This window comes from Filicampus tigris, chromosome 4 (genome assembly GCF_054856515.1).
Source record: "Filicampus tigris isolate MCC_2025a chromosome 4, RoL_Ftig_1.0, whole genome shotgun sequence".
Taxonomy (NCBI): domain Eukaryota; kingdom Metazoa; phylum Chordata; class Actinopteri; order Syngnathiformes; family Syngnathidae; genus Filicampus; species Filicampus tigris.
The window spans coordinates 8,265,436-8,284,054 of NC_141220.1; the positions used below are offsets into that span (position 1 = coordinate 8,265,436).

The 18,619-nt window shown below is 42.0% G+C and overlaps 4 protein-coding genes across 10 annotated transcripts; 2 read left to right on the forward strand and 2 right to left on the reverse strand.

The window, feature by feature from the left end:
- Positions 1 to 1,390: 1,390 nt before the first annotated feature.
- Positions 1,391 to 2,908, reverse strand: gdpgp1 (GDP-D-glucose phosphorylase 1). 4 transcript variants are annotated; one of them, XM_086027574.1, is made up of 3 exons: positions 2,772 to 2,908; positions 2,586 to 2,681; positions 1,391 to 2,500 (listed from the first exon to the last, which is right to left on the reverse strand). In XM_086027574.1, exons 2-3 carry the CDS (start codon positions 2,615 to 2,617, stop codon positions 1,459 to 1,461), a joined length of 1,074 nt encoding a protein of 357 aa, XP_085883700.1. In that variant the 5' UTR covers positions 2,618 to 2,681; positions 2,772 to 2,908; the 3' UTR covers positions 1,391 to 1,458. The 4 variants fall into 4 exon arrangements, with proteins under 4 accessions (XP_085883700.1, XP_085883701.1, XP_085883702.1 ...); XM_086027575.1 differs by having other exon boundaries at positions 1,391 to 2,516; XM_086027576.1 differs by having other exon boundaries at positions 1,391 to 2,084; positions 2,148 to 2,500; positions 2,586 to 2,830.
- Positions 2,882 to 11,042, forward strand: LOC147148389 (titin-like). Its single transcript, XM_086027571.1, has 5 exons — positions 2,882 to 3,255; positions 3,451 to 3,685; positions 4,042 to 4,120; positions 4,292 to 10,549; positions 10,662 to 11,042. The coding sequence occupies exons 2-5, from the start codon at positions 3,662 to 3,664 to the stop codon at positions 10,694 to 10,696; spliced, it is 6,396 nt and encodes a 2,131-aa protein (XP_085883697.1). The 5' UTR covers positions 2,882 to 3,255; positions 3,451 to 3,661; the 3' UTR covers positions 10,697 to 11,042.
- A 1,993-nt stretch (positions 11,043 to 13,035) lies between these two features.
- cib1 (calcium and integrin binding 1 (calmyrin)) lies at positions 13,036 to 15,725 on the forward strand. 3 transcript variants are annotated; one of them, XM_086028183.1, is made up of 8 exons: positions 13,036 to 13,286; positions 13,454 to 13,625; positions 13,959 to 13,993; positions 14,102 to 14,201; positions 14,324 to 14,477; positions 14,551 to 14,669; positions 15,371 to 15,459; positions 15,531 to 15,725. In XM_086028183.1, the coding sequence occupies exons 2-8, from the start codon at positions 13,575 to 13,577 to the stop codon at positions 15,550 to 15,552; spliced, it is 570 nt and encodes a 189-aa protein (XP_085884309.1). In that variant the 5' UTR covers positions 13,036 to 13,286; positions 13,454 to 13,574; the 3' UTR covers positions 15,553 to 15,725. The 3 variants fall into 3 exon arrangements, with proteins under 3 accessions (XP_085884309.1, XP_085884311.1, XP_085884310.1); XM_086028185.1 differs by having other exon boundaries at positions 13,036 to 13,264; XM_086028184.1 differs by lacking the exon at positions 13,036 to 13,286 and having other exon boundaries at positions 13,338 to 13,625.
- On the reverse strand, positions 15,528 to 18,593 carry rccd1 (RCC1 domain containing 1). Of its 2 annotated transcripts, none has more exons than XM_086028182.1 (8): positions 18,328 to 18,593; positions 18,039 to 18,206; positions 17,739 to 17,904; positions 17,288 to 17,409; positions 17,106 to 17,213; positions 16,525 to 16,665; positions 16,073 to 16,102; positions 15,528 to 15,981 (listed from the first exon to the last, which is right to left on the reverse strand). In XM_086028182.1, exons 1-8 carry the CDS (start codon positions 18,590 to 18,592, stop codon positions 15,833 to 15,835), a joined length of 1,149 nt encoding a protein of 382 aa, XP_085884308.1. In that variant the 5' UTR covers position 18,593; the 3' UTR covers positions 15,528 to 15,832. The 2 variants fall into 2 exon arrangements, with proteins under 2 accessions (XP_085884308.1, XP_085884307.1); XM_086028181.1 differs by having other exon boundaries at positions 18,039 to 18,230.
- Positions 18,594 to 18,619: the final 26 nt, after the last annotated feature.

The following is an 18,619-nucleotide window of genomic DNA, read 5'->3' on the forward strand; positions in this document are numbered from 1 at the left end:
CTTAACTCAACTCAACTTCAGATACACATCCTCTTTGCTGTCTTCTGTTTAAGGAAGGACTAAAAAACTAAGAGTCAAAGCACAAGATATGGACTGACAATGATGTAACCAGACATGAATTAACGTGTACAAAATATAACAACAAAACCAAAGTTCAATTCTTAGTCTTATGACTTTGTATCAGTTATGAAGATGACCCTTTTTTTGTCGAGGCAGCATTGGAGGAAAAACAAGCTCGTTATCAGACGAATACACACATCGCCGCACTAATCATTTGACTTGGCATCGCTGCCTCGGCGATGCCATTCGGGCACATGATGAGCTCTACTGGGATGGTGCTACAGATTCAGATCACTCTATACATTGATCGGCAAAATTTGGTCTTCTACAACAAAAGTGGTCCAATTTTTTCACTGTACTTTTGCCCATAAATAATGAGGTCCAGTTGTGGAATTTAATCTCAGTATCTACATGTGATGCTGGAGTGCAAACTATCCATCCTGTACTGCTTGTTCTCATTAGGGTTGCGGGTGAACGGGAGTCTTTACCAGATAAGTTCAAAAGAGGCAAGACCTGGACAGGTCACCAGCCGATCGCACGGCTAATACAGACAAAATGACCATACACACTTCTTGACAATTCAGAGTCTTCATTAAGCCCAACATGTCATATTTTGGAATGTCAGAGGAAGTCAAAGTAGCCAGGGAAAACCCACGCAAGCATGTGGACAACCTTCGGACTCCATGCAGGCCTGAGTCAACAGTATTAACTATGTAAATTTTTGATCCAGATGTTGTATTGGATATTACATTGTGCAAGAGATTCTAAGATATAACTGCTCTGTATAGTTCATGAACCATAAAAAGAAATGTTTTTGTTAGGGAGAGACCGATTATCGGCGCCCATATTCGTCTGGCCATTTGAAATAAATCAATAAATCTGATGGCCAGTAAGAGATTCACTTAAAACTGTTAACTTCTTAACTTCTGAACTACTTATTCTAATTTTCAGTTAACTTTACAAAAAATGATGCCGACCCTTTGTTTTTCTTTGACTTTAAAACAAAAAAATGAAGTCAAGTAAAAGTTGAAGATTTCAGCTATTTTGAAAGTTTGGAAAACTTTATGTACTCTGACAAACTATAGGGAGCTATTTACTTATTGAAGTTTTCATTTAACCTTTCAAGAAATACCAATGACTCTGCCAATGACTCTGGGAGCTCACTCAACCTTTTCATTTGTTAGAATGTTAAGACAAAGCAGAAGATTAAAGAATACATAAATAAAAATAAAAAAATCAACCATATCGGTCTATTTCTAGTTTTTATCGGTATTTCGGAAAACTGTTGGCAGCGCATCATACATTTCTTTAAAATTGACTGCACAAACACTCTTGGCAAAGGGTACATTTATTGATGTCATTAGTACTGAACATCACTCGACATGCTTGGTCAAAATCTTACAGCATCATGAAATGTTGGGTCAGCTGCTTTTCCAATTGAAGAAAATCTTCATGAGGTAGAAGATAATGCTGAATGGTTTCTATCACACGTGACTCAGTGGTGAGCTCATAGTCCTTCTTGTTCTTAAATGGTAGATGTCCAGCAAGCTCGCATAGAGCAACGTTAAGAGCAGACTCCTCTTTGGTACCGAAACAAGCTACTCTGGGCCAGACGGCGATGCGTACGCCTTTTCTTAATAACTTGTCATCTTCGCAAGGGGGACATCCTCTGGTCATGAAGAGGTTGTGAGCAACATTGGCCTCCATTAAGAAGTCAGTCACATGACAGATGGCACTCGCAACATCCTTCACTCCGTCGGATTCCGTGTAGAACAGAAAACCCGCAGGAAATTCCGCTAAGGTGTAAAATCCTTTTTCAGGAAGAAGAGGCCGCACAGGCACAGATTCAATATTGAGCTTGTGTTTCAGGTAATACCCATGGAGGTGTAAATGATTGACAGATGCAAACGCTCCGAGACTGTTGAAGCCCACACGAAAGGCTGGATCAGAGCTGAGCAGCACCGATTCAATACCAACTTGAGTGGCGTGCCTTGTGAGGATTTGAGGAAAGCAGCGTGCTGGATCTGGAACAAAAAGACAATGTCCAAACTCCAGAGGACTGACATTGACCAAAACAACTGTCTTACAGGGTTGATGGCCAATTTCATGCCCTTCCTCGGACTCCTTAATCATCTCAAATATGATCTCATCTGGGTTGACCTTGTTGAAATTAAACTGCTTGGCGTTGAAATCCTGCTGAATACTGAGGATCTCCTGAGGCTTTCTTCTCTCCATTCCTCGCTTGACATTTAACTGGGCCACAAAACCACACCGGCCAGGCAGGATACGTGTTTGTAAGTCTCCCAAATGGTACCGAAAGAGCCCCCTCTCCATCCTGTCCGTCCATCCAGTTTGGATGGCCGAATCAAACCTCGATTCATTTGCCGACAGGGATATGTTATCCGTATAGACGAGCACATCTTTGATAAAGTCCTGATTCCTGTAGACAAATTGGACTGGCATAGTTGGTTGTAGAGGTAAGCTTTGAAGTTACCAAAAAGAAAAAGAAACGAATGAAATCTTACACCGCATGTACACAGGGTAGCGTCATTTTCATTGTCGTCCAGTCGGATCGATGTCCACTGTTCAGTTCCCGTCCATAGGATTAAAAAGGTATTTCACTTGGAATTCAATGACAACAAATATTCAATTACAATATAATCACATACTATAATCATACAAAGCACAACACTTATAGCTCGAGCACGTACTTGCACACTTGATATTTTCTGATTAGTTACGTTGGTGCTTCTTCGTTGGTATTTATATTTCCGGTTTGAGTTGCCAAAATAAAAGCAACTTTACAGTTTTGAGCCGGGAGTTCACTGCTAGTTTACATCATCACGACAAGATAAAATGAACAAATGTTTGAATAGGGTATTAAAAACAGAATTGTCCATGTATGGCGAAACAAAGCGCTTAGCGGATACCTTCGTACGTTTTTAATACTATATAAAGCCCCGGTAACATCTTGTTCCGTTAGACGTTCTACATCGGTGCTTGCATTTTCGGTTTGAGATGCCAAAGTAAAAGGATAATAACGCATATTTTCGCTTATAGTAAGATTGCATTTGAATACGTAGTGTAACGAACCAATGGGGGAATTTTAACTTTGGACTATTGTTACAGCCCTATGCAATACTGGTCTTGTTAAAACTTTTCCTCAACTATAATTCCAGTGCACCTACACAAATGGTAAAGTATAATATCTGCATGTTATTTATTAATGTATGTATGTATGTATGTATGTATGTATGTATGTATTTATTTATTTATTTATTCAAAGATACATTTCATCAGATCAACATAGAGCTAATGGTCTAATTTCTGTATTGTTGTTTTTTAAGATTGTCTAGTTATACGTCTGCTGCTGTTTTGTAATCCATGCAGGCTAAACTAATTTTAGAAGATGCAGCAGCTGGCCATTCAGTCATGTGGCTATTTTAGCAGCTGAGTAACTGCATGCACTTGGAGATAAAGCAGGCAGTGACTTCTGGAGTTGTGTGTTTGGCTGCTCAGGAGCACACTTCATTTTCCATATCTCAAACAGCGTTGAGTTAATTTCGGTTTTTGCTTCCTATAAGGACATAATAAGATAAGGATGGAAGCAGGAACAGATAAAGAAGTAAGTACTTTTTTTGTTTTATTTTGAATTCCACGAAAAATAGGACAACATTGTACTGTATACATTTTTAGTTTGTATATTTTATTTTGTTTTTGTCTTCAGCAATGCTTTATTTTTGGGTCTTTGGGATTAAAAAGAAGAGTTGTATGTAGTTAAACCATTCTTTATGAAAAGTTATGCCTCAACTACAATATTTTTCAATATCTATTTTTCAAACTACAATGCCACACTTACCAGAATTAACATTAGCATATCAAGGTAATACCTTTTCCAGGAGATTGTGCTAGAATTGAGCAGTGGTGCTTTAATTTAATTTCACAAACAAGTGACAACTGACAACTGTATCTATTTTGTAGACAAGAAATGACAGAAACGATACAACTCATCTGACACATGATACTCACCCTGAGTCATCCACCTCTGCCAGTGTTGAAGGTATGTAAAGCACACTAGTCATCAAGATTTCACAGTAAATATGCATTTATAACAGTGTTTTAATAATATTATTAGAAAATCATGGTATCTACAAATCACGGTGAGAATTACCATAATAAGCCTAACGCATTACACAATGTTTTATTCATATGTTATGTGTTTCTTCTATAGGACAGATCAGCGGGTCTGTTGAGAGGAGTGCACAAAACCCAAAAGATCAGTCTTCTGATACAGTAAAGGAAAAGGTTTTAAAACCAACACTTCAACTGACTTTTACCACATTCACAGTGAAAAATGGTGAAGATTTGAAAGTAGACATACCAGTACTGGGGAATCCAGCGACAAAGATAGAATGGAAAAAAGATGGACATGCTGTCAAAGAGACATCCAGGCTGGAGATCTCATCTACATCATCACTGACAGTTTTTCATATCAGACACGCTACAAGGGAGCACGTTGGCCAATACTCCATCACAGCAAGCAACAATGCTGGAAGCTATACAGGAGAAATCACAGTGGTGGTTCTTGAAAAGCCTGACCCACCCATAGGTCCCGTGAGGATTGATGAGGTCAGTTCTGACTATGTGTCCATTTCCTGGGAACCACCAGAGTACACAGGAGGCTGTCAGCTTGACAACTATGTCGTGGAGAAACGTGACATTACAAACATGGAGTGGCAAACAGTATCAGCAACGACAGTGCGAACTGCAATCAAAGTCACCAAACTAAAGACTGGTAATGAGTATCAATTTAGAGTGTTTGCAGAAAATAGGTATGGAAAGAGTGCAGCCATCACATCTGCAATTGTACTTGCACAGTACCCATTTAGTGTGCCTATGGCTACTGGTACACCTTTTGTGTCCACAGTGTCAAAGTACAGCATGTTAGTTGAATGGGCACCCCCTGGCAGAGATGGAGGTAGTGCTGTCACTGGCTATCACCTGGAACGAAAGGAGAAAAACAGCATCTTATGGACCAAGCTGAACAAATTTGCCATACCTGACACCCGATTCAAAACAACTGGCCTGGAGGAAGGCATTGAATATGAATTCAGAGTATTTGCTGAAAATATTGCTGGACTGAGTCCATCGAGCAAGATATCTGACTGTTATGTGGCGAGAGATCCGTGTGATCCACCTGGTAAACCTGAAGCTGTTGTTATTACAAAAGAGAGTATCACACTCCAGTGGGCCAAACCTGGCTATGATGGTGGCAGCTCCATTACAGGCTACGTTGTTGAAAAGAAAGAGCTTCCAGATGGCCGATGGATGAAAGTAAACTTCACAAATGTTATTGAAAATCAGTTCACAATTACAGGTTTGACGGGAGGCCAAAGTTATGAGTTTAGGGTAACTGCCAAGAATGGTGCAGGCGTTTGGAGCAAACCCTCTGAAAGTATAACCATCTTTGCTGAAGATGTAATTGAAGGACCCTCTGCGTTCATGGACCCCAAGTTCAAGAGTACAATAGTTGCTCAGGCGGGCGAAACGTTTACAATTGAAGCTGATTACTTTGGGAAGCCCCTTCCCGATGTAAGGTGGCTGAGGGATGGTGCGGAAATTAACAAAGCTACACCAAGGACAGACGTCAAAAACACCCTCACTCATACAACATTGACAGTCAGGGACTGTACACGAGTGGATGGGGGACGCTTTGTCCTGAGTCTCACTAACATTAATGGAACAACATCTACGCCAGTTAATGTGAAGGTACTGGATAGACCCGGTTCCCCAGACGGACCTTTGAGGGTGAAATCTGTCAGTGGTGAAAAATGTAATCTCCATTGGAACGCCCCTTTAAATGATGGCGGTGCCAGTGTTTCGCATTACATTCTTGAAAAAAGGGAGACAAGCCGCGTTACCTGGACAGGAGTTGATGCCCATGTTGAAGCTGTCAGTTACAAAGCAACAAAGTTGACACCAGGGAGAGAATACATATTCCGTGTTTGTGCTGTGAACAAATTTGGTGTAGGGGAATTCCTGGAATCAGAACCGTTCATTGCACAAAATCCTTTCAAAACACCAAGTGCTCCTTCTACCCCAATAGCCAGTGCCATGACTGGAGACTCTGTAATGTTGACGTGGGAAAGACCCGAGACGGACGGTGGCTCTGAGATCGATGGCTACATCCTGGAGAAACGTGAAAAAGAGGGTGTTAGGTGGACTAAATGCAACAAGAGAAGACTGAATGACTTGCGTTACAGATGCACAGGACTCACTGAGGGACATTATTACCAGTTTAGAGTATCGGCAGAGAATACCGCTGGTGTTGGTGCACCCAGTGAGGCAAGTGATTATATTAAAATATGTGATATATCATACCCTCCTGGTCCCCCTACCAACCTCAAAGTGACAGACCATTCGGCCAGTACTGTCTCTCTATCCTGGTCCAAGTCTATCTATGATGGTGGAGCTCCCATTACTGGATTTATTGTTGAGATGAAAGAAGCATCAGGTGAGGAGTGGATCACATGCACAGCAAACACAGAAGATACAAAAGACACAATAAAAGGTCTGAGACAAAATGCAGAGTACAACTTCCGGGTACGTGCAACAAATGCCAATGGAGTTGGTGAGCCAGTGGACTTACCAGGTTCAGTGGTCGCAGCTGACAAATTAGAGCATCCTGAAGTTGAGTTGGACACAGCTTTGAGAAAGCTAGTTAGTGTTCGAGCCTGTTCAACATTGCGTCTCTATGTCCCCATCAGAGGAAGGCCAGAACCTGAGGTCCAGTGGTCAAAGGAAGGTGGCCCTCTCAGTGAGCGTGCACAAATAGATGTGACAGGCTCCTGCACATTGTTGATGATTGAAAATGTAAACCGAAATGACACTGGGAAGTATGTATTGACTGTTACCAACTGCAAGGGCTCTAAATCAGCATTTATCAATGTTCAAGTGTTGGATACTCCAAGTGCGCCAACAAACCTGCAAGTGAAAGATGTACAGAGAGATTCTGTCTTCATCTCCTGGGAGGCTCCTCTCATTGATGGAGGAGCAGTGATCTCGCATTATGCCGTGGAAAAAAGAGAGGAGGCTAGGAAGGTATTTACAAGTGTGTGCAGTAACTGCACAAGGAACTCATATAAAATTGACAACCTCCAGGAGGGATGTTTTTATTACTTCCGTGTCTTGGCTGTAAACGAGTATGGAAGTGGACAAGCAGCTGAAACAAATGAGTCTGTTAAAATGTCCGAAGTGCCTCTTCCTCCTGGGAAAATCACACAGAGTGATGTCACCAGTGACAGTGTACAACTCTCTTGGGAAAAGCCAGATCATGACGGAGGAAGCAAAATTACATGTTATATTGTAGAAATGCAGGCAAAGGGAAATGACAAGTGGAGAACCTGTTCTGAGAGTAAAGCACTGGAAACTGTCATTAAGGGACTGACAAAAGGAATAGAGTATTTCTTCAGAGTTAGTGCTGTAAATGAAAAGGGTAAGAGTGAACCAAAGCTCCTGCTGACACCTGTGATTGTAAAAGACACACGTGCTCAACCTGTTATTAATTTACTGTCCGACACATTCAGTGTGAAAGCAGGGAATGATTTAAGGATTGATGTGCCATTTAAGGGTGTACCACAGCCAACAATAACATGGAAGAAAGATGGCAACATACTCAAAGAGACCTGCAGGGTAAATGTATGTACATCGGATATGTCATCTCAACTCATAATCAAAGATGCAACAAAGATAGATGTTGGCTTGTATGAGCTTACTGTTACCAATTCCGTTGGAACTACATCTGCTGAAATCCATGTTAATGTTTTTGAAAAACCTGGACCACCATGTAACCTCACTGTGGAAGAAGTGAGCGCTGACTTTGTGGCTCTGATATGGCAGCCGCCGCATTATAGTGGGGGATGTCAAATATCTAATTATGTTGTTGAAAAGAGAGATTCAGGCAGCGCAATATGGCAGACTGTTTCAGCCACCGTTTCCAGGACTTCGATAAAAATATCCCGTCTGACACAGGGCACTGAATATCACTTTCGTGTTGTTGCAGAGAATCGCTACGGGAAGAGCTCCTTTGTTGAGTCTGAACCTGTTGTTGCTCAATACCCTTTCAAGGTTCCAAGTCCACCAAGCAATATCTCTGTTGTGAGTGCCTCAAAGTCTGTCATGGTCATTACATGGAACCCAGCAAGCAGTGATGGCGGCAGCCCTATAATTGGCTATCATGTTGAATGCAAAGATCAAAGCAGTATTCTGTGGACAAAGTTAAACAGAGGTCCAGTGACAGAGAACAGATTCAAAGTTACAAGTATTGAAGAAGGCCTCATATATGAGTTTCGGGTGTATGCTGAGAATATTGTTGGCGCTGGTCCCTGCAGTAATGCCTCTGAGCCTGTTGTAGCAAGAGACCAGTGTGATCCCCCGCGGAACCTCACAGTCTCCAACATAACAAATTCTTCAGTTTCCCTATCATGGGAGAAACCACAATATGACGGTGGGGCTAAAATAACTAGTTTCATTGTAGAGCGCAAAGAGCTTCCTGATAGTTGTTGGCTTAAGGGTAATTTCACCAACTTACTCGACACCTTTTTGGAGGTGACTGGTCTCACACAGGGGGAACAATATGACTTCAGGGTTCTTGCAAAGAATGCAGCTGAGCTCTTTAGTGCACCCTCTGAGGCAACAGGACCTGTCACTGTGCAGCATGATGTGGAGCCACCTAAAATTATGGTAGAGGACAAATTTAGACAGGTTTTGGTTGTCAAAGTGGGTGACCTTCTAAGAATAGATGCTGACATCTCTGGCCGCCCTAACCCTACAGTGTTGTGGTCAAAGAATAGTAGAGCGATTGGCACAAAGGGTAGGGTTGAGATTACAACAACAAAGACGCATACATCTCTGCTAATCCGGGAAAGTGTTCGGAAAGACTCTGGACAGTACAGTCTGACGCTACAGAGTACTGCGGGTACTACATCTATTGTGATTACATGTAGAGTCTTAGACAGGCCTGGCCCTCCAGCTGGACCTCTGCAAGTGTCTGGACTTTCAGCAGAGAAAGTCACCTTATCATGGGGACCCCCTCACGAGACAGGCGGTGCAGAAATCATGCATTATATCGTTGAGAAATGTGAAACCAGCCGTATAGCCTGGACTCTTATTCATGGTGACTTGATGGCCAATACTTGCAAAATAACCAAGCTGCTCAAAGGAAATGAATACCTCTTTAGGGTGAGGGCAGTGAACAAGTATGGTGAGGGGGAGACTTTGGAAAGTGATCCCACCAAGGCAGTCGACCCCTTCACCATCCCAACCGCTCCAACGGATGTTGAGGTCACAAGTACAACGAGTGACGCTATGACAATCTGCTGGAAGAGACCAGTATCTGATGGCGGAAGCCGAATCAGCGGGTACATCATTGAGAAGCGTGACAAGCACGGCATTCGTTGGCAACGTGTTAATAAGAAGCCTGTCTATGACCTACGAGTCAAAGCCTCTGGCTTACATGAAGGATGCGAATATGAATTTCGTGTTTTTGCAGAGAATGCTGCAGGGATAAGTGAACCCAGTCTACCATGTCCTCTCGCAATGGCAGAAGATCCAAAGTTCCTGCCTTCCCCTCCTGAAAAGCTTACACTTCTCGATTCTTCCAAGTCCTCAATCACTCTGTCATGGAACAAGCCACTGTTCGATGGCGGAGAACCAGTCACTGGGTACAAAGTTGAATACAGAAAACCTACAGAAGATGCCTGGGCTGTTGGGACCCAAAACACAGATAAGACTGAGTTTAAAGTAACTGGGCTCACCTCAGGGACAGAATATGTGTTTGTTGTTAGATCAATAAATAAGGTAGGCATCAGTGAAGCCAGCCCTGAAACGGATCCTTATATGGCTGTGGACAGAGAAGAGGAACCCAGGTTTGACATTAGCACTGACATGAAGAAGACCCTCCATGTTAAAGAAGGAAGCGCCTTCACCTTCACCGTGCCTTTCACTGGCAAACCTACTCCCATTGTGACTTGGGAAAAAGCAGATGTGGATCTAAGAGTCAGAGGACTGATCAACATCACCAACTCCGTCACCTCAATTACAGTGGAAAAAGTGACTCGCAACGATACAGGCAAATACATAGTCAAATTGCAAAATGGTGTCGGGAATGCCTCTTTGACTCTAAGTGTGAGGGTTCTAGATACTCCTGGTCCACCAACGCATTTAGCTGTTAAAGATGTTACCAAGAACTCTGCCACAGTTACTTGGGACATACCTGAGAATGAGGGAGGAGCCTCCGTTAAGAACTACCTTGTTGACATACTGGACATCAGCAGAAAAGGATGGACAAGACTCACAAACAGATGCCACAGGTTGTCCTATAAGGTGACTGACCTGCAGGAGGGGGGCATCTACTACTTTAGAGTCACTGCTGAAAATGAATTTGGCATCGGTGTTCCGGCTGAGACGAGGGAAGGAACAAGAATGACAGGTAGGTCAGTCAAACAAATCTCATCAGAGACAGAACAATTGCATACTGTTTTAATCATTTCAGCATTTTGTATTTTGTTGTGTAATTCTCCTTTTTTGTATTTTATTTTTAGATTCAACAGACTGGGAAACAAACCCGGGTGCTTAGCTTGTCCCTCTTCCAGAGTTGAGCTGGACTCTGTGACATGATGAGTAGATTCAAACTTTGTTGAATTTCAAAAAGTAAAAGTTGTTTGAATTCACCCACATTGTGTTGTAGTCAAGCTAAAATGTTTTTATAGCATTCCTTTTATAGCATTAGTTTAATGAAATACATAAGACATCACCATTACTTCAGTTTGGATTTGAAATTGAAAAGAAAACATCATTAGTAATGATTATGCTGAGTTACACCACACAATTTATCCGTTTCAAACATCCAACCATCCATCTGCAAAAACAATTCCAGTAAAGTTGCAATGTTGTGTAAAAAATAAATAAATAACAATTGCAAATTCTTTTCAAACTGTATTTAATACATTACAAAGACCAGATATTTAATGTTCAAATTGATAACCTTGTTTATTTTATTTTTTTGAAAATATTAATTTATTTTGAATTTGATGCCTGCAACACTTTCTCAAAAAGGTGGGACAGGGGCATATGATAAATTACCCACCTTTCATTTTAACAACACTCAAAAAGCCTTTTGGAACTGAGGACACAAATTGTTGCTTTTTTAGGTGGAATTATTTGCCATTCTTGCTTGATTTACAACAGGGGTGCTGAAGTCCGGTCCTCAAGGGCCCCTATCCAGCCTGTTTTCCATCTCTCCCTACCTGAACACGTTTGATACAAATTATCACAATCGTTATCAGGCATGTGCAAAGCTTGGTGATGAGCGGATGATTTGAATCAGCTGTGTTGCAGGCAGGGAGAGATGGAAAACAGGCTGGATAGGGGCTCTTGAGGACCAGACTTGAGCACCCCTGATTTACAACTTCAGTTGCTCAACAGTCCAGGGCAAGGGTCTCAAACAACGGTCCTCGAGGGTCACTTTCCTGCATGTTTTAGACGTTTCCCACCTGCAACACACCTGATTCAAATGATCGGCTTATCAGCAAATTCTGCAGGGGCCTGATAACGATCCGGATCATTTCATTTCTCTTGAGGACCTCCCTTGAGGACTGGAGGATTACAAACTCTCCATTGGAAATCATTGTACTTTCATTGCTTCTCATGTCCAAAAACGGTGATCAATTCACACCAAAATGTATGTGGACACCCTTACTAATAACCACTTCAACATATCAAAAGGATTAACTTCTATGTGGCTGATTTATATGAGAATGAGGAAATGTGGAAGTGAGCAGAGCTACACAGATTTATGCTGGGAAGAGCGCACACTGCTTCATTGCTATAAAAAACAAAACAAAACAAACAAACAAAAAAAAACCCACTGCTTCTTTGCTGATCACAGTTAGGACGGGTGAAGCATTTAACACCAGTCAAGATATTTACAGAGATTGAAGTGGGAATGAGTGGACGTGCACATTTATTTGGATGGCCACAGTTTTTCGACCGACAACACGCCGTCCAATGGAACGTAACAGCCGAAACGGTACTTTCCAATGCAGCCACACTCGGCTGTGCAGTCAGCCTCCTCGCTGGAACTTTTTGTTTGCTGAACATTGACGCTCGTTCGATGAGGTCTTACCTCACTCTAACGCCACTTCACTCACGCCGAAGCTGCCGGCTGCAAACGGTGTCAGTCAAAGCACGGGACTGCTTGGAGGCAACCCCGTGACATGAAGACACAGGCTCATGATCACCTCCACACGCTACGCGGACAGTAAGGAGCTAATGTTGTTGTACTAACGCTTTTTGTTTTAACGGCCTGAAGCTAGTTGTTGCTATTAGCTGTACTGTTATCCTATTGTTAGCTGTAGGGGGCGGGGGGATAAAGATCCATGCTTGCCTGATTGCTTGCCCACTGCCAGTCGCCATCTGCCTCCCGAGAGTTGACACGAGTTTAGCGTAGCTAAATGTAAGAAATATAACCAGTCGGGGTTCGTGTGCGCATTCCTGCACTTGTCCGCTTCAGCCTGTGTAAGTGGAGAAGCGATCGCCACGGAATTTTTGATTTTGTGGAGGTGATCATGATGAGATCACGTTTTATGTCAATAAACCCAAACTATTGTGCAGAACACTTTTGTACTTTCACAGGTTGAAGTAGACAAGCGTAGTAATGTGCTTTTGCATTTTAGTGGCGATTGGTCGCCGTTTTAGACAACAGAACTGACAAAGCGAGCAATATTACCACGCTTGGCTCCCTCCCGTGACTAGACAGCTGAGACCGAAAACATGACACGCCCCAAAAAGAGGCGGGGCAATTTGTCTAAACCTAATCACAAGAAAAACCCTTAAATAACTACAGTCTTTTGAGGTGGGCATTTTAGTACTGATGTCATTTTTACACGCACACCTATTATGTAAGTGCCAATGTTAAGCTCATCCAAGTGTCGCTTTAATGGAATATAGGAAACAAGCCTCGATCACTCTACCTTAAATCGTTCCAGTTAAATGTATTAAAAAAAAAAAAACATCACTGACACCGTGTATTATCTATTGTGTACAAAATATTCTGTCCATGTCGAAAAGACAAAACAATAAGAAAATCAAGTTGCAAATTTTCACGTTCCGACAGAAACGTAAACGCCGCTGTGCATCGAAACAGGTGTGTCCATATGATTCGAAACGTATACAATCCGATTTCGTTGGTACTGTTTTTGTCTTTTTGTATCCCGAACACTAGTTTAAAGAAAACAGCATACAGCCAAAACACTGTGTCAATAACCCTCAAATATACTCAGAAATGTATTTTGAGGCTTTTGTGACGATTTTATCTTCACGTGTTGGACTTTAGCTCGCAGCTGCCTTCGTAGACTATCAAGACTACCATGAAAGGGTTAACGAGATCACCGGAAGTGAAGTCGCACCACAGTGTTTACAAGACAAAAGTTTAACGTTGGAAACTACAGTACAAGATGGGGACAACGGCCAGTCAACTTGGAAAGGATTTGCTCTCAGAATACCAAGTAAGTGGCCAAATATAAGAATCCTAAAGAAACACGACGCCGTCCCGACGAACATTAACTGGGAGACGCTTATAGCTGCCATTCCGCCAAACACTTGTTGTTCCGCCCAGCAACCGTAGTCAATTTAAGCTATTTTAGCTTCGCCCAAATAGAGGAATCCAGCCTTGTACGCCAATTTAGAATTTGTACCAACAGTGGCATCTCATAATGTTGAATCCAAAGTTATCTCACTAGCTGTAAAGTAACATGTTGCTAACACCTAGTCCTGCATGATTTTCATTTTTATTTATTTTGTGTGACGTGCCTGTGTGGTGGCTGTCATTTTATTTCTAGGAGCTGACGTTTTTAACCAAACAAGAAATTCTCCTGTAAGTGACCATTTGTATGCCACACGCTTAATGAATTTGCTGTTTGAATGGTAAGAATCACACGGCTGGGCTTATGAAACCCAGTGTTATGTTGTGGCTTATTACCAGGGCACATAAAAGATTCACAGAGCTGCTCACGAAAGATGAAAAAGACCTTCCAAACGCCAGGGTGCCCATGGAGAAGATCCTCACTCTTCCAGAACTAAAGGTAAAAATTAAATAAATAAAAACTTCAGTGTTAACAACACTCCTTATGGCCAAAGGTGGTAAGAAGGAAGTGCTTCGGTTATTACTAAACTGCAATGACCCTTGTACTTATTCCTGTTTCAGTCCAACCCCTTCAGAACGAGGATCTGCCATGTCTTTTCAACATCTGAAGTGAACGATGGAAGCCTCACTTTTGAGGACTTTCTAGATCTTTTGAGTGCCTTCAGTGACTCGGCTACACTGGAAATCAAGTCCCACTATGCATTCCGTATATTTGGTAAAAGTGTTTGGATAATCTTAGCATGTGATTACCAAAACAATTATACTTGATGCTATTTTCTGTTTTTTAGACTTTGATGATGATGGAACTCTTGACTGTGGTGATTTGGAGAAACTCGTCAACTGCCTGACTGGAGAGACGGAAGACACAAGACTCACTGCCGAGGAGATGAGACAGCTTATCAACAATGTGAGTGACACCCTGCAATATTATAGACACAACAACAGTGCTTTAAGTGGAAAAAAATAAGTGCTCGTACTCCCCTTACTCTACTTTTGCCAAGTGAAGTAGGCAGTGAATATATATATTATAAAAAATACATAAATAAAAATTGGTTGATGACATCAGAAGTCTGGCCACAATTACTGCCATGTTCTGTGCAGTCATTGTTGACTTTCCTAGCTACACGTGAATCAGAAGTGCTAACGTTCCTTTTAGCTGGCTACTATTCACTAGCAAGATTAACATATCGTCTATTGTGTTGTCACCCGCTTCATCACCAGTCCGGGTTCTCATTTGGCCCTTTTGAAGCCACGCCAACATTTCTCGGTTCAACTTTTTTTCAACCAATGACTGTATAAAAAACGTGTTTCAAAGGTTCGCTTTAATGTTTTCGCTCTGATGTTTTCATTGTTCACTCTTCTTCGCATCCTTTTTCTGACACACACTCGCCTCGCGAGAGACAGGCGTGTATCACAAAGCACAAGAGAGAAATACAAAAGAAGAGGGTACTGTGGCATAATGTAAAGTCCCAGTATGCTGTATAAAAAGTCTTGGTACGCTAGAGGCTAAAATCGAGAAATGCTGGTGCACACCAGCCCACTTAGAGCACTGCACAACAACATAGACAAGTATAATAATACAGTAGTTTCTACTGGATGTCATTTAAGATTCTTGACGAGTCGGACATTGACAAGGATGGAACCGTGAACCTCTCAGAGTTTCAGCACGTCATTTCAAGGTCACCGGATTTTGTCAGGTGAGCATAAAAATATAAAAACGGATGCCTTTGTCAAATCAATTTACTTATTTCCAAAAACTTCTCCACAGTTCTTTCAAGATTGTGCTGTGAAGACAGAAATTGGCCGCCTACATATGTCATTGTTTAATCAATTATATAAAGTAGTTATTTGCTGCAGGTTATCTATGGGTTTTACTGACTTTACTGTGATATGTAAATCACCCACTTGTAATTTTTAAAACTCTCTTTATATTTCCATATAAAAGGTTTTACAAAATCCATAATTGTCGAGCTTTTTCTTGAGCCTATACAAAATACTTGTATTTCAAGTCTTGTCAGTTCGCACGATTATTGTGCAAAGTCCATGTTTACCAATAGGATTCCATAATATTTAAGAGGCAGCCTCCTTGACTACAGCAGCAAAAGTATTCCACGCCCCACACGTCACATCAACGACACGCATTTGTTGTTCCCTGAAGAACTCCACACGGCGCGGCTCATCTGAATAGGATGCCTCGTATCCAAGCTGACCGTATTGACCTGAGGGGAAAAACAAAAGTTGGCACTTCTTTTGTGAATTAAAGTGTGTATCACTGTTACTGGGAATATTAAGAGTTGGGCTCAAACTCACCCCATCCCCATGTGTAGAGGTCACCTGTGGCTAAAATGAGAAAGATCACATTGAAAACGGAAGCCCGAATCTGACCCGTCAGCTCTTCTGGTGACCCAATGTGATGTGAAAAATCTCTTTTGTGTATGTTTGATAGTTTCATCTTTTTAATGGGTACTCCACATTGTTTGAAGTCACTGAGAATGTTGCTGGTGACACAATTTTAAAAGAGAGCTCTGTGCATGCTCTTAGCCTAGGTTGCACTATGATTACATGAACCTTTTCGTAATTGTAGTGGATTCTTCTATTTGATTTATTTCAAAGTTTGCAAGGTACTGTATTACTAGAACTGTGAACAACAGACATTCAAATGAAAATGTTTGGTTAGCATTTGTTTAAACAAATTGAGGACGTCTATTGTAAATCCTCTCTCCAATAATTTTATATGGACACGTGGAAGTGAGATTACTTACATGTCACTGCAGCTGTGTGTCGCGAGCCACAGCCAACCATCTTAACGTCACACGATTGAGTGACGTCCAATAGTGCTGGGAATGCCTGGATGGATATAAACACTTCTTTGTCCTCCACTGTGTCTTTATATGACGGCAAGTCTGTAACAACAGTTGAAGGATCCATACATGTTAAACTTGGCTTCATTTGAACATGTCTTCAATTTTTTTTTTTTTTTAAATCCAACTGTAATGACTTGCACAGACATTGTGATATAGGTATCCTTCAACAAGTACATGCTGTTGATATTTTTCATGTTACATGTCAGGTATCATAAAGCTGAAATGTGATTTCAACAATAGACTAAGCTAAGCCACAACTGAAAACCTAGGGCAATCACCCCAAAGCTCATTGCAATGAATGACAGAAAACAAGCCAGTATTTTAAGTTGTTTGGCTTCTCGTGTACAGTACTACCTGCTGGCCAGATGAAATATACTATAGTCTTTTTTTTCTTTAGTTGGCCTTCAAGAACATTTTCCATGTCGCAGAGTAAGCACTTTAAAAATGGTTCAAATATTCTGGTAAAGTAGATGACCAACCTGCTACTCCTTGACTATTTTGATGCTGCAGTGCCTTCCTTCCATCTCGCGTGGGAAGTCCAAGCTGGCCACTCTCATTCCAGCCCCACACATACAGGTCACCCCCATCTGTTAATTAATACATTTGAATAGTACCATTTATGTGCATCTCTTATTACACTGACATTATGAGCAATTCTTACCACTAATGCAGACAGTGTGCCATCCTCCTGTAGCCACACAGCTCATGGTTATGCCCCAAAGGGCCTCCACTACCCTGGGCTGCTCTTCAGATGAGAGGCCACCGTGCCCTAACTCACCGTGACTGTTCAGTAGTAAGAAACACTGTAATGAATGTCTTCTGCCGATCAGGAATACCCACCTTTCATTGGGCCAAGGCATATATGTGATATGAGAAGAAAAAAATCTCATGGCGTGATGTTTGATGAACAGGCTAATTGTGCTAATATATATTTTTAGCCTAACTACAAATAAGATACCTTTGTTCATCTGTTATATAGGCTTCCAGGGAGGTACTTAATTATTCTGTGTATCCACTGGTGTTCCTGATATTTGTTTGTAAAGTAAAATAAATAAGTACCTTGGCTCAATAGAGGCTTCAAAACAGTCTTGTGGCAAGTGTGTGAGTGCTACCTGCCCAGTCCCCAGGTGTACACTGTTCCAGAGGCACTGAGGAGAACGCTGTGCTCTGCACCCAGTGCCAGACTGGTGACCTTCAGGTGTGGAGATAATGGCCGGTAGAAGGGAGGTTTCATGGCTATGTAACCATCAGGGATTAATGGCAGATTCAGAGGCGAACCTGGAAACCCGCCAAATAGGGTTTCTGTAAACTTTTGCAATGTTGGAACAAACACCCAAAGCAATCCAGAGGATGGCGCTATGGTGAAAAGTGTCTTCCTTTTGAACGCCACAGACTAGGAGAGCAACTATTACCTGCGCCATCTGGTGGCATTTTGACTTCCATGCTCCACACCGGGGTCGTCCTCTCGTTGTCCAGGTCCCATGACTCAATTCTATCTTGAAAAGCGAGGATTAAGAAAGATTCCCCGACAGCAGCGTCCATGGACCCTGTCCCACAAATTGCACTCGCAGCCTTGAAACCTGCCAAGCACATAGAGCGGGCACCTAGCAACACAGCGACGTCGAGCCATAACTCAGCGATTGTGATACAGCATAAATCTTGGCATTTGTAATCAAGTGACATGTTTCGTCTGGCGCTCACCATTCGAATGAAGGGTTGCTCTTCGACTCCAACTCGCTCGGAGTCCACTTACTTTCGTAGAACAGCTTCCGTCAACATGACACTTCAACTCTATTGGCGTTATCACTTTAACTTCGTTGGCGTGATCGCCGTCATTAATAACACGTCCACCTACATGTATCTGTCCAAAGGCGTTAAAGCCGAAGCCGAACCAGCTCATTAGAACCGCTTTTGAGTTACTGTGCCAGAACGGTGCAGCTTCCCGCAAGTGCCCGTTATTGCGCATGCGCAGGCCCCCAAAAGTCATTAGTAC

Bases quoted from the DNA above. Each gene is read 5' to 3' on its own strand.
- cib1 (XM_086028183.1), top strand. From the start codon at position 13,575: ATGGGGACAACGGCCAGTCAACTTGGAAAGGATTTGCTCTCAGAATAC. The intron at 14,478-14,550 runs GTAAAAGTGTTT...TCTGTTTTTTAG, and splicing joins CTATGCATTCCGTATATTTG to ACTTTGATGATGATGGAACT. The intron at 14,670-15,370 runs GTGAGTGACACC...ATGTCATTTAAG, and splicing joins TGAGACAGCTTATCAACAAT to ATTCTTGACGAGTCGGACAT.
- LOC147148389 (XM_086027571.1), top strand. From the start codon at position 3,662: ATGGAAGCAGGAACAGATAAAGAA. The intron at 4,121-4,291 runs GTATGTAAAGCA...TTTCTTCTATAG, and splicing joins CACCTCTGCCAGTGTTGAAG to GACAGATCAGCGGGTCTGTT. The intron at 10,550-10,661 runs GTAGGTCAGTCA...TTTTATTTTTAG, and splicing joins GGAAGGAACAAGAATGACAG to ATTCAACAGACTGGGAAACA.
- gdpgp1 (XM_086027574.1), bottom strand. From the start codon at position 2,617: ATGAAAATGACGCTACCCTGTGTACATGCGGT. The intron at 2,501-2,585 runs GTAAGATTTCAT...ATTTGTCTACAG, and splicing joins CTACCCTGTGTACATGCGGT to GAATCAGGACTTTATCAAAG.
- rccd1 (XM_086028181.1), bottom strand. From the start codon at position 18,592: ATGCGCAATAACGGGCACTTGCGGGAAGCTGCACCGTTCTGGCACAGT. The intron at 17,410-17,738 runs GTAGCACTCACA...ACTACTGAACAG, and splicing joins TACACCTGGGGACTGGGCAG to TCACGGTGAGTTAGGGCACG. The intron at 16,666-17,105 runs GTTGGTCATCTA...CTGTTGTTACAG, and splicing joins AAATAGTCAAGGAGTAGCAG to ACTTGCCGTCATATAAAGAC.